We start from the raw sequence: 13,980 nt of genomic DNA on the forward strand, positions 1-13,980 counted from the left end.
CCCTCTGCTACTCCCTCTGCTGCTCCTCTCAGCTCCCTCTGCTGCTCCCTCTGCTGCTCCCTCTGCTACTCCCTTTGCTACTCCCTCTGCTGCTCCTCTCAGGTCCCTCTGCTGCTCCTCTCAGCTCCTTTCGCTGCTCCTCTCAGTTCCCTCTGCTGCTCCTCTCAGCTCCTTCTGCTGCTCCTCTCTGCTCCCTCTGCTGCTCCTCTCAGCTCCTTCTGCTGCTCCTCTCAGCTCCCTCTGCTGCTCCTCTCTGCTCCCTCTGCTGCTCCTCTCAGCTCCTTCTGCTGCTCCTCTCAGCTCCTTCTGCTGCTCCTCTCAGCTCCCTCTGCTGCTCCTCTCTGCTCCCTCTGCTGCTCCTCTCAGCTCCTTCTGCTGCTCCTCTCAGCTCCTTCTGCTGCTCCTCTCAGCTCCTTCTGCTGCTCCTCTCAGCTCCCTCTGCTGCTCCTCTCTGCTCCCTCTGCTGCTCCTCTCAGCTCCTTCTGCTGCTCCTCTCAGCTCCTTCTGCTGCTCCTCTCAGCTCCTTCTGCTGCTCCTCTCAGCTCCCTCTGCTCTCTGCTGTGCAAAATCATATTTCCCGGGATCAAAGCGAAAAGAAGGCAATATATATGCAACGCTCTAAAAAAAAAGTTACAGATGAGTCTCTACTAAAAGTGTTATGAAATATAGATTCAAATATGTAATATGTATCTTGTATATCTTATCCAAGTATTGTTATAATAATTAATGCTGATCAAGTAAGTCTAGTCGGGGAAGTGCAATTTGTTTAAAAATATGGTGTAAATGCTATCGTAAATAGAACGCGTTACAACGCGCATCTCATCTGAACATTTACTTTAATCACGTCGTAAGAGTTGATTTATAGTTTGGATAACCCCTCCTGACCTGTGTGAGCCCCTTTAAAGCCAAAGCAGATCCCTGTCACCGGGCACAATGACAAGGAATGACCCTGCAGTAGAAAATAGATGCCAAAATGTCAGTACGATTTGGCTCTTAAACTTATATCAAGTTTAGTAGGCAACCGCATGACAACATCCCAAGAGGAACGGAGGACGCTAAAATGACAAATATGTCTCCAAAATTGTATTTCCATTAGTTTTGTCCTACCCTTTCCCCCACATTTGTAGTTTGAGAAACAATGAGACAAAAATAAAGCTTGGGTATTTTAATGGCCACTGAAAGAAAAAAAATCTACCATAATATTTAAGACATTTAAGACAATAAGACAATACCACTTGGATAAGCTTTGTTTGAATAGCAGAGATTAAAATCACAGCAGAACATGCGAGTAGAAGGGCATGTGTTAAATTCTTACAATAAAGCTAAAACATTGTATTGACACTGACAGTCTAATGCAATGGGCCCGTGAGCCAAACCTAGGTGCTCAGATTTATCTATTTGATGAAATTTTGTGCTGAAAAGACTGTCCAAGTTTGAAATGAGACCACATCAAGCCTATTCCCTTAAAAACATGTTAATAAAAGAAAAAAATAATCATCTGCCGTTTGCAAAGAAACGTTTTAAATGCAACAAAAAATTAGGTTTGGCCCTCGGCTTCCCAATGTTTTTTTTTACATGTTCAGGAGGGATAGTGAATGGAGAAAAAAAAACATTCAAACAATCTATTCTCTTATATTAAAGTGAAAGAGGATGAGTTTGGTTTGTAGAAAATGTAAATGACAAAGGCACATGTTACAAGTCAGTAAAAAAGACTTATCAATGCAGTTAATTTAAATCAAATAAATACAAATATGTTGATTGTTATAGCAAATGGTCCATAGACAAGGTTTCAGTGTGTCCGTGAAGTCCAAATACAAACAACAGTTCCCTGTATCTGATCACGTCATTAAACTCCATTAGTCCGTGTGTCTTTTCTCCAGGCGCGGTACAGTTTTATGCTTAAAGTCGGGAGGTCGTACAACTCCTCCAGGTGGAAACGCTCCCGAAATCGATCCACAAATCTGTTCTCCGGGTCCAGTCGAAAACGCATGGCCCACAAAATCACCGTGTTCTCTCGGCACAGATGCTCACACGTGTCCAACAACTCATTTAAGAACGGGTGAGCGTAAACCACGTCAGCTGCCAGGATGTAGTCGAAATAATGTGTGTTGTGGGGAAAGCGCTGCGTCACCTGTGGGCCCCAAGACAGCTCGGTGACCTGTGGGAATATTTACTGTTAGTTATGATGATATTAATTCGAAAGTCTTTGTGTGAGAGGAAAACTTACCAGGGGGATGTACTTGCACCGATTCTTGGTGTTGCACTGTACATTATACTGGAGATTTCCCAACAAATCAGGGAGGTCAGTGGAGGTCACCTTAGCCCCTACAGTGAAATCAAATAGTCAAAATGTAATGAAAATGTTGGACGTTCATTCGTTTTTGGAGCCAAATGGACCCAAAGGTTCTGGACAATGACCAGTTCAACATTTGAAAAAGTATCAACCACTTTGTCAAAGAGTTATTTATAAATGCATTATACGTTATACATTATTATAGCTATACAGAAATGGCTGTTTTAGCTAAATTAGAACAATGAATTCATAATCTATTATGAAAAAAATTGTTTGTTGCAAAATAATCTGATTAAAAATAAATTTACAGTGAAATCCATTGCCTTCGCCCTTTTAAAACATTGGCCATGTATTTTATTTTATTAAATCCATTTTTCCTTGCATTTATTTGTATAACAATATACACATGTTTTGTTGTCTAAAATTATAAATAAAAAGATTTAAGCAAAAAAAAAACGTTTTTGGTTGTTATTGTCATCAAAAATTTCAATATCAAAATTTTGCCTAACTTTATTATGCACATTTTTTTAATGGTTAGAGTCATTAAAAGTATCTTCCTCCTACACCCAATCTATTTTTAGTGCAACTTTAGCCATTTACTTGCAAGTTTGATTACATTCATGTTACCATACCTAAAAGACTGGCTACTATAGTGACAAGTCCAGTCCCAGCTCCAAGTTCTATCACGTTTTTGTCGACCAAGTTATAGGTGTCTCGATTCTCCTCCAAGAAGTGACACAAGACCATTGCCTGTTGATGAAAAAATAAGAAACACCTTTTCCTTGACTGAAAGACTGAAAGAGTCGTTACATACAGAAGGCCAAAGCACTGCTCCATAGAAATCCGTGGACTCTTTGATGCGGATCTCCAGGTCTGAAAACTTGTATCCCTCCCAGGCCTCGGACCCCGTGACAGGAGGAGGGATACGATGTGCGGTTATGGCTTTGGCCAGATCCTCACTGTTTGCTGCAGCTGTGGAAGCGTCTGGGAGAGCAAAGAAGGAGAATATATAAACTGTACTCATAAAACAATACAAGCAACTACTATTCAATAAGCATATTTTTACTCGTATATTCAAATAAACTATCATATTAAGACGAGTACATACGTTTTGTTCTCATTCATACATTTAAAAAAAAATACTGCTAGTACCAGAAAATTGTATTATAACATATTTAATTAATATTTTTTGCTGTATTTGTAGCACTGTTGTTTGGAACTATGGATTCTCAAAGTGTTATTCCTCAGCGTTTAATCTTTTTATTGTCCAAGTCAAATGTAAACAAATAGAGATTATTTCCACATGTTGTTCTGCAGAGACGGTCTATTTGATTAAAGGTTTTAAGTCTGAAGCAACTGTGCATTTAAAAACATTTTTTAGACTGGAATTCTTTTTTTTTTTACTGTGCTGCATGTTGTTTTTAGTGAGCAACTACATGATAATTAGATTCTCAAGCTTAGTGCAAGCTTAGATTCTCAAGCTGTGTTTAAACTAGTGCAATGTTTATGTGGCCTTTGCACAATGTGGGATATTAAACCATATTCAGGTATTATAATAAGCATAAAAACTCTGCATCTGTGCTTGGGGAAATAAGGCTGGAGGGTCAGATCATGTTAAACTGTGATCTGACCCTTTGTCTTAACTGCTTTTTTCTTTATCTATTTTTATATCGTCATCAAGATTCAATGCTATTCAATCTATAATGAAGCTCTGTGGCTAAACAGACACTTTCCCCATCTATACTTGTCCTATTTGTCAGCTTTTGTCCCGATCTGAGAGAGTGACAGGGTGACAGAGAGAAAAGTATAAAGAAAATAAAGCTGTTTTAATCCACCATTATAGTTTTTACACTATAATATAACTTTACTGTAAAAGTAAGACTGTACTGAGATTGGATCATGTAACAACATACATGCAGTTATTAAGTATTCGTCCCAAAACTGTCTGTGAATAATCAATGACCTTGATATGACACAGTAGCCCTGAATCTCAACCCCAAAGCCCTCAAATCCATATCACCACCGTATTTGTCATCTCAGCTTTAGCAGTTCTCTTCACAGTCCATAAAAGTTTCAGAGTTGGGCCCATAATGCCACTTTGATCCGACTTTGTTTAGAATTACCTCATGCTTCTGTTTGTGGCTCCATTTATCGGGCAGTGATGTATTTGACACACTAAACCACAGCATAAAGGTCAGGAGCGCCCACAGATTTACAGTCAGGTTGAGGCTGAGGTCAAGGGGCGTGCAAGGCTTAATACAAATTACATTTTATTTATTAGAAACTATGAGATAATTTAAACTTCAGTTATGCCAACGCATGAAATGCTATTTTAAGCTTTAGGATGAAATGGCTATTTTATTATGCTTATTATGCTTAGTTTCTTGTCATTCTATAGTTTAATTTCATTGAATGACATTTTTGAAGCACTGAATCTGTGAACCATGGCTTAACGTTAATGTAAACGCATTTGATTTGGTTGAAATGATATGCAAAAATAGCTTAAAGTTAGTTTTTAACATTTCTTGAATATTTTTCTTTCATGTTACTGTATGTAATGTCTTACCTTTCTCTTTGGTTGTCTTGGCCTGTCGCATTTCCATGCCTGAAGTTAAATCCGTCTCCATCCGGGAATGCAGCCTGGCTTTTAGTCCTAGATGAAGTTTCCTTGGGATCTTAGATGGTTTCTGGATCTCAGTCTTTAGTTGAAATTGTCTGGACTTTTAAATGACCCATATGCACCAGCACAGTGGAGTGTTTCCACGCTTCATGGCCCAGCACCAGAGCGATCCTCTGAAGAGTCTAGACTGACACTCTGCTGTAACAGTGAGTGACGGCGGCAGCTGCCTCAGTACAAACCAACACGAGCTAAAGCAGGAAGAGCACAGGAAGCTTAATGACTTATAAAATGGATTTGCATTGAATACATGAGCTGCTTTTTCTTACTATTATATCACCACAATCTACTTCTACATGCGATGCAAGGCTTTATATTAATACATGTTTAACTCCAAACCATAACTGAAATAAAATACTGCCCCAAAGCTATGAAATGCATGCAGCAGCAGAGACTTGCACCTGTCACTGCTGCCAACTACATGACAAAAGACAAACACGAGCTTAGCTGATATCACTGTGGCAGTATTTAATTTAAGAAAAAATCCCAAATACTTTTTCACATCTTTTTTTTCCAAGACATTATTTCCTTACAAAGTACAAACCTAATGAATTCATACAACATATACGTAAAAATACCTACACATAATCAGTAAATTGGCTGGACCCAAGACTGGATAAACTCACAAGACATTTTTTGTGTTGGTGGCAAATATAGTTGAAAAAACATGTGTCACCAATTGTAAAACCGTGCTGCTTTGTATCCCAAATTCTCCACGCATTTCTTTTGTCCTGGGCAAACAATTTGAGTCACAATTTGCATTTTATCAACGACTGTAAGAGTTTGGTCGACAAAATAAAATCCATTGACAGATTAATCGACTTTGCAACAAAAGCCTCCAGCCTTTGAGAAAATGCCAATTTAGTAAACTGATGATTTAATATGAATGATGATCCTGTGTTTGGACGACTGCAGAATGGACAAGGCACGAGTTCTGTTTATTCTGCTTCATCACAAGCTAATCATTTCTTTTTCCCCTTTGCATTACCTCTTGTTGCCCCTCTTCCTCTCGTTCTTGTACTTTTGGCCCCTCGTCCTCTTCGACTCCCTTCAAACACTGATTTAGCTACGACCATCGCAACCTGCCCCCCACCATCACTATCGGAGCTACTGCTGCTACTGCTCCTTGTTTTCAGGTTTTTTTGCGGTGTAATCTTGGTTTTGTCATTGCCAGTCTTAACCGTGCATTCAATGTCTTTGGTGTTTTCTTTTGAAGGGGTAAAAGTTGGTTCCGTGATCATTTGTGAGGCTAAAAACCCTCCTCCTGATGCCGTTTTCCTCTCTTTGCCTGGCGCGTGTGTCGGGTTGGATGAGCTGCCTTTCTTGGATTTGGAGGGAGAGACGGTTTCCTCTTCTTCGTCCTCTTCTTCCTCTACGTCGCCCTCTCGCTCTTTTCGTTTCATGCAGGTGACAGCGCGTCGGAGTCTCTGGCTTCGAATCGCCTGCTTCTCATGGAGCTCCATACGGAAAAATGAGTCGATCCTCAACTGTGTCTACAATAGAAACAAAAAAATAATTATTAAGGGCTTTCAATTTCCATATCCTTATATTTATTATTTTTAAATCCTTATTCCAATCATATATTTTTGCCTCAATAACCAAGCCATTTTTAATCTTTTTTTCTCAATTTTGTTTGTTTATTTGTGCATCATGCAAGTTTGTTACAGTATGCTGCATTTGTTATGTATTTATGCTCAAAAAGGAGTAGGAAGAAGTATAAACTTATATACTCCTACCTGTTAGTAGCTTTTACATCTTTCTTGTAGCACATTATACTGTGATACGAGAGTTTAGTGTTATATACAGTTATATTACAAGGCTAAACGATATACCTTTACATTTGTTGCACAAAGGTTTGTTTGTTTCACACTTTACCTGCTGCGTGTCGAGCTGCTTCATCACTGGCAGAAGAGTTTCCTCAGTTTTGCTGCTGCTCCAACCGAAACGACTCAAACAAAATGTAACAAAACAGTCAAGGAAATACAACACAATACAATTACTCAAACTTGCACTACATCTGAAGTAAGGATATTCTTTGATCATGTCGAGTTGTGGGCGGCCCCAGCCGAAGGAGCTCTCTGATTGGTCGACAGTTGGATGTAAATACGCCTGAGCCACAGAAGGGTTTGGGAATCCAGGCAGCAGCTTCAGTCCTCTGATTTTCTTCTTTACTTTTGTATCTTTGGGGTTTTCCATCGAGCGCTTTTTCTCTTGAGTTTCTGCCCACCAATCACTATTGGGGTAATTGATGACAAACATTAATATTAAACAATATTGAACCAAAACATAATTTTCACCATAAAATACAAAGATCATGTGTGTACCATTTTACTGTGCACTAAAAAACAGCCCCTTTTCTGGTAGGACTTGCATGTAAATGTAAAATATGAAAAACAAACAGAGTTGCAATGGTGGCAGTTACATGCACACACAAAATGTATTATCTGATTTTCTTTAAAGTTATGAGATCAGTAAAATTACAAACAGCTAAATCTGATGCAAGTAATCTGATTTATTTCTGATCATGGTCCCGCTTATTACTCACATCAGATTTTGTGGTTTGCGTGTCATTTGAATTATCATTAAGGCCCAGAAATCAGATTTGTTCCCTTGCACATGTAAACATAGCCACCGATAATAAGATGGTTTTATGTTTTACCAAATACTCACTATAACTGTGTGAGTGGCTCTAGGCCTGATCCAGGAAACTCGTTGAGGATTTCCATACCGGTCACGTATCCGACTCCTGCGATGCCCTCGGTGTAGTCGCTCCCCAAAAGATACGCCAGGTTTATGAGTTTAGTTCTGTCCAAACCTAGACAAGGGGACAAATGCATATTGTTTACACATTTCAGGCAATAACTAAAATTATTACTGAATGCGATGATATCCAAAAAGATTAAACTAATAATTAAAAGGCCGTGTGCTACTGCAATGTTTTGAGTTTTGAGTTGCAATTTACTGCATGTTCTCCCTTCTCTCTCATCCTCATTTCATGCTCAGCTGATCTGTCTAATAAAGCCTACAGGCCAAAAAATGCATAAAATAAATAAATGTGTTTTTTAAACTTTTAAAAAAAAAGTTTTTCTGTGGGAAAAATGTATGTGAATCAGAATCCGATCTGCAAGGGAAATGATTAAATAATAACTCAGAGGCACCCCTTGAATAGAAAGAGTTCCACATACTCACATTGCCACATACTCGGTCAAAGGCTAACACTTTATAATAACTATACTTTTAATTGCCTTAATAAAAGCACGAACAAAGGCTTAATTAATAATGAACACATTGAGAATTCAGGTTTAGTGCTCCCTTGATTAACACCCAGACTCGTTAAGCCTGAATTATTCTTATTAAACTATTTGTTCATGTTTTAATAAGTCAAATAAAGGTGTAGTTATTATAAAGTGGTACCGCCGATTATCTAGTGAAGTATTTTTACTACGACCCGCTCACCGAGCTGGTTCTGTAGGTCACTGTACTGATAGTGCTCCACATATTTGTTTTGGCTGAAGAAGTTTTTGAAGACGTGTCGCCCTCCGAACAACCAAACGTCCGAGTCGTCTGTGATGGTCCCGTGTGTGTGGTCCGAGCGATCCAGAGCCGCACACTGAGCTTCGGCCTCCATGGGGGCGATCAGGTACGGGACCCCAAACAGACGCAGAAGCTCCTGAGAAAGATCACATTTTGGAATTAAACCATTATCACGTGTTTGAATAGAATACTTGACTACCAGTGGATTCAAATAAAATGAATTCCTCTTTGTACCTGGCTTTCCAAACACATCTGCCCGGTGACGGTATTGGCCATCCGCTCTTGCTGCTGTTTCTGCTCCCTCAGCTGGTTCTGTTGCACCTGAAGAGAGCTCTCCAGCGCGTCCAGCTCCTCCTAACACACATAAGCACCCACCGAGGTCTTCATCTGGCACATTTGACAGTCAAAAACCTCTTTGTACAATTTTGTTACATATGATCAACATTATGGCCACCTGACTTATTATTATTATTATTGGGATCATGATGCTAATTCATGGGTTTCAGCATCCTGTTTATAGGTGATATCTTGAGCACTTTTGCCCATTGAAGATACAGCAATCAGCAACTGAAAATAAAATATTATGGCAATGGATACATGTACAATAAATTCCAATTTGATAAAACTTCTGTATGATTGTAGAATACAGTGATACTACTACACATACTACTGGATTGTAGCAAATCTGTAAAATACTTATTTTGAGGGAAACATGAAAAAATCATGAATCTTTCCACTTTCCAATAATAGCATATAACTTGAATTTTTCGTTATACGTCAAATCTATTATGTACAAAATGAAGAATATTTGTGTTAAGAAAATTGTTAGATTACGCCATAATTTAGTTTTTTTATGTATAAGGAACAGACTTACTGGTTTATGTAGTAGAAAGACTTAAGACTTAATTAGACTTATATTAGACTTACCATATCCACTTGGTCCCATTCATTTGATGCAGGAGGCTGTGTGTCCATTTTCTCTTGGGTCTGCTCTCCTTTTTGAATTGCTCGTTGAACATCTTCAGATTTTGAGCCTTCTTCTGGTTCACTGGTCGTCTCTGATAAACTGTCATCGACCGTTTCTTCTTTTTCTTTGCTCTTTTCATCAGTCGATTCAATCTCTTCAACTGAACTTTCTCCGTCTGACACTTCAACAAAGCTTTCTGTAAATAAACACATACATTTACAGTTGTTTAAGTGGTAAAAATATAATAACTTTGATTTGAAAAATAAAAACACACCTTCTGATTCGATTGCCTCCTCTTCAGCTTTTACAAAACCTCCACTGCCATCTTGTTTGGTAAATTCAACATTCATCACTTCAGGTACCAAGGACTGAGAAGAGCTTTTTTTTGGCTCATCTGAAATCCCAATAGCTTCCACATTTGACAGACTTGAATTGCTTATCTCAAAGTATTCAGTGCCTGTCCTTTCGCTGCAAATGTCATCAACTGAATCTAATTTATCTGATGACTCATTTCTTCTCACTTTCTCTGACAGTATAGCAGCATTTTGCTTTTCCAGCTTTAGAAGCAATTCACATGGTTGCGCTGCGGACCAAAGGGCTTTGTTTCTTTGTTCAATGACGTCTCCCATCTCATCGTCAGAACTATTCAATAATAAACTGTCTTTTACACCCAAGTCAATCCCTTTTGAAGTCGTACATCGTGAATCTGAATCGACAACCACTTGACTTGATTCTGCTTCTTCGTCTGAATCACTTATAATTACTTGCGGAACAGATTGTGCTCCATAAGATTTTCTAGTTTTAAATTCATCGTCACCCCCATCTCCAGCCAAAGCTTGTTGAATTGCCACCAATGTGCGTGGAGAGACACTGCCATGCTTATTGATAGCATCACTTTCCTCATCAGAGTTTTCATCCAAAGCCGCTTGTATAGCTTCCAGAGTCCGCGGCGACGGTGGCAACGCATCGTCTTTAGACTTTTCTGACACGGAGGGTTTGGGGGCTTTAGTTTTGCCGTGAATAACAGGACCCCATTGTTTTTCCTCCTCCTCGCTGACGGGACGCCACAGTGGTTCTGGTTTGTCCGCGGCTCGACTCCTGACGCCGGACAGAGAGCTCCCGGACCAAGGCGCTGCTGCGGGTTGTGGTTGGTTCTGTGGCGCTTTTTCTTGTTTGGAGGCACCTTTGAAATCAGATGTATGGATAAAGGACGGACGTTAGAATATTCGTTATTAACTAGGGCTGACACTTTCTACTTTTTCTTCACTACATTTGAGAGCAGGTATCTGTACTTTCTACTCCACTAAATCTTTTAAAAGGACTGAAAAGGACTCTATGGTTTAACGAGTTCATGTTGACATTCTGTCCTGACTTTGAGCAAACTAAAATATACAAATAAAAAGTAAATAAATCTGCCCAAATACTTTTTATATGACTTTGAAAACTGAGTTCCACCACTGGAACAAACTGTTCCATGAGCAGAGAAAAGAGGTTTTTATCATTATCATATTATCTGACAGAGCAGCAATTATATCAATATGAAACATTGATATAATTGTTTTTCATCCGTCTAATTTAGTTAAACTCTCTTATTCACAGGCCATCATCAGGGAACAATTTGCAAACAAGGAACTTTCTTTTGGAGTAACATATAACAGTGTATTATAAGCTAAACAACTAAATCTAAGTAATTAAGCCAACACAAAAAATATATCAATACTATTAATATCACCACCTTTTTGTAAAATTGCAGAAAGTTCAACAAATTATTGTCAGATCTGATTAAAATATTTTAACCATTTGTCATGTCAAAATAAAAAAGTAATGCAATAGGTTTATAAACTAAGTCTTAGTTTTTAAGATAAGTTTTTGAAATAATGTATGTTTTTGTGCTGAACATGAAGAACAGGAAATCATGAGCATCTATTCAATAAATTGTTTAACATTATTGTGCTGTATTTTCACAATCATAAAGTCCTAATATTTGGAATTACCTTTAATTAAGATGTAGTGGGAATTGTCCTCTGAAACCAGCCTTTGTGCCTCCACATTGTGACTCTGTTGATCGCCGTAGATCTGAGGAGCACTGCCTGCACTGCGCTCTCTCATCTCCTTCTGCACTTCCTCCAAACGCTGGTTCAACTTATTCTTCTGGAGCAAACCGGCCAACTGATACTGGGAGAAGTCTCCAGATTGCTACAAAAAATTACATAAAGTTCCCAATTAGAAGAGTAAAGAAGGGACATGGTAATAACTATATGTAAATTGAACCTCAGGAGGTTTTTGGTACAGGGTGCGGCGTCTTTTGGAAAACTCTTTCATTTCTTTTAATATCTCGTGCTTCATTTCAGGAGGAAGACTGGAAAACTCCTCTGAATTGATGTCCACAGAGTTTGGGTCTTCATAAAAATCATCCTTGAACGGCCAAGAAAATAGTAAATATCAAAATGGAATAGTTTGGAACTATTATCAATCAATTTTACGAGACCCTATGATTTATTTAATTTTATTTTATTTCTCAAATTATACCTGGTACGATGTGTTGGGAGTTGCACTGCCTGAAGATTCATCATCCTCTTCCTCAGAACTGTAAAGAACGAAGGAATAATAATACAATGCAATGCGAAGATAAGTGTTTTTAGGTTTGTGAAATGTACCTGCTTTTTGCTTTCTCCTCTGCAGCAGGAAGCGCGGGAAGAACATAAATGTCGTCCACCTCATCTCTCTTCACACTGGAGAGGCTCGGTAAAGGCTCCTGACTGTGGCACAAAAGTGTATAACAAATGAATTAAATCAAATACAACAAATGCAGCAATGTGTAGGTATATTTTATATAGGTGTATATCTTTAGTTGCTTAGTTACTGAACGATTAAGTTTTTCATATACAGATAAATTATTTTACTGGGATTATAAGGAACTGAGTTTATGCTGCCTTTTTCACACATGATTTTTTTTTTGTGAACAGATTGTTATTGTGCGACAAGTTGGCCACTGTCCAGGGTGTACCCCGCCTAAGGCCCGAAGTCACTGGGATAGGCTCCAGTCACCCGCGACCCCGAAAGGGAACAAGCGGTAGAAAATGGATGGAGATTGTTATTGTTGCACGTAGTCCTGTGAACTTGTGGCGCAGTTTGTCTCATATTTGGTCAGATCATAAGGATACTTAATAGTTTTGAGAGCTTTTGCCACACACCCTTTTAGTTCGACACAAAGGGCATACCAATAATTTATTTAGCCTTCTGCCCTTGTAAATAAACAAATGCATAAGAATAGCCATAACTAACCACACAACAGTAAAGAAACTCAACGCATAGAGACAGTTTACCTTCGATCTCCAAGTGCAGCTTTTAGAGCTTGTCTTTTCAGAAAAGTCCTGAGGAGTTTCTCATTGGTTTGTTTGGACTCCAGACTTAGCTCCTCTTTTCTCTGCCTCCTCAGAGCCTAAAGGAAGGACAATTACAACTCTAGACCGATCATACAAAATGCACACAAATTGATTCCATAGATTCTGAGAACACAATGGGGTCATAAATATTTTATTTTGTTTGAATATATTTGAATTTGAATTAAAAAAAACATTTATTTGAGTTTAATCTCAAAATATGAGGAGTGTAAATGTTGCTTATTACTTATAGTTATTATTTAAGCAGTCATTTTTCTGATTTTGTGATACCAGTGTATAGACCAGGTTGCTTTTAGACTATGGGGGAAAATTTTAGACAACAAGGTGCCACCATAGTCTCCTCTATTAATGGGAAACCACGAGATTATGAATATTATGATTTACCAGGGTCTGTTTCTTGAGCAGTGGTGCGTCTCCATCAAACACAAAGACTGGCCTGATGCGGAAAAACAGCAGTTTACAGATGCGATGGAAGAGGGTCAGCAGGTGGGCGTTTTGGACACTGTTTCCATGTCTGTCCCTCACACCCTTCACTGCCTGGTTCAGCCAAATACTGATGTCTGGAAAAGGTCTTAAGGATTTTGCTTTACAAAGAACCCAAGTCCTCTACAACACTGAATGTATTAGTTCACACTTAAATAATGCAATCATTTACGAAACATGGAAAGTTTGAGAGCACTAATCAGCAATAATAATTTTGAATAAATCAGTTGTAAAGGATACCAACAGCAAGGATCTTTCCCTCCAATGTTTCTGGGTTGATGGGTTTGCTTGTGCTTTCCAGGAGTCGCCAAAGTCCGTGTACTCCCATATTTCAAGAACAATTTGTCTATTTCACAACTGCAAAATAAACTGCAGCCATTTTGGTGATTTCATTGCATTTTTTGGACTCTAAAATTGCATAAAAAAGGACACCAGTTATGAAAGTGCCTTCAAATAACGTTGTGCTCTCTGTATTTTGTTCCGTGTAGGATTGTAGGCATCCATCAAACGTTCCGCAAAAAGTAATTCAGTAATTATTGGTTATTATTTAAAAACAAAAACATAAAAACAATCAAACACCAAATCAAATGTTAATATATGGAGCGACGGGAATGCACGTCAT

At 38.6% G+C, this 13,980-nt stretch overlaps 2 protein-coding genes across 4 annotated transcripts; both read right to left on the minus strand.

Annotated features, from left to right (window-relative positions):
* Nucleotides 1-1,216: 1,216 nt before the first annotated feature.
* mettl21e (methyltransferase like 21e) lies at nucleotides 1,217-5,078 on the minus strand. 2 transcript variants are annotated; one of them, XM_072465911.1, is made up of 5 exons: nucleotides 4,860-5,078; nucleotides 3,108-3,265; nucleotides 2,926-3,043; nucleotides 2,228-2,325; nucleotides 1,217-2,158 (listed from the first exon to the last, which is right to left on the minus strand). In XM_072465911.1, the coding sequence occupies exons 1-5, from the start codon at nucleotides 4,918-4,920 to the stop codon at nucleotides 1,847-1,849; spliced, it is 747 nt and encodes a 248-aa protein (XP_072322012.1). In that variant the 5' UTR covers nucleotides 4,921-5,078; the 3' UTR covers nucleotides 1,217-1,846. The 2 variants fall into 2 exon arrangements, with proteins under 2 accessions (XP_072322012.1, XP_072322011.1); XM_072465910.1 differs by having other exon boundaries at nucleotides 3,108-3,277.
* A 600-nt stretch (nucleotides 5,079-5,678) lies between these two features.
* ercc5 (excision repair cross-complementation group 5) lies at nucleotides 5,679-13,795 on the minus strand. 2 transcript variants are annotated; one of them, XM_072465907.1, is made up of 15 exons: nucleotides 13,599-13,795; nucleotides 13,260-13,435; nucleotides 12,798-12,913; nucleotides 12,129-12,230; nucleotides 12,001-12,058; nucleotides 11,743-11,886; nucleotides 11,466-11,667; nucleotides 9,746-10,654; nucleotides 9,432-9,667; nucleotides 8,739-8,858; nucleotides 8,427-8,640; nucleotides 7,641-7,785; nucleotides 7,001-7,203; nucleotides 6,846-6,928; nucleotides 5,679-6,463 (listed from the first exon to the last, which is right to left on the minus strand). In XM_072465907.1, the coding sequence occupies exons 1-15, from the start codon at nucleotides 13,684-13,686 to the stop codon at nucleotides 5,933-5,935; spliced, it is 3,327 nt and encodes a 1,108-aa protein (XP_072322008.1). In that variant the 5' UTR covers nucleotides 13,687-13,795; the 3' UTR covers nucleotides 5,679-5,932. The 2 variants fall into 2 exon arrangements, with proteins under 2 accessions (XP_072322008.1, XP_072322007.1); XM_072465906.1 differs by having other exon boundaries at nucleotides 6,846-7,203.
* Between the last annotated feature and the right edge of the window lie 185 nt (nucleotides 13,796-13,980).

Source organism: Eucyclogobius newberryi, unplaced genomic scaffold (assembly GCF_026437365.1).
Source record: "Eucyclogobius newberryi isolate DKJ021-1_F unplaced genomic scaffold, fEucNew1.0.hap1 SCAF_5, whole genome shotgun sequence".
Lineage (NCBI taxonomy): Eukaryota > Metazoa > Chordata > Actinopteri > Gobiiformes > Gobiidae > Eucyclogobius > Eucyclogobius newberryi.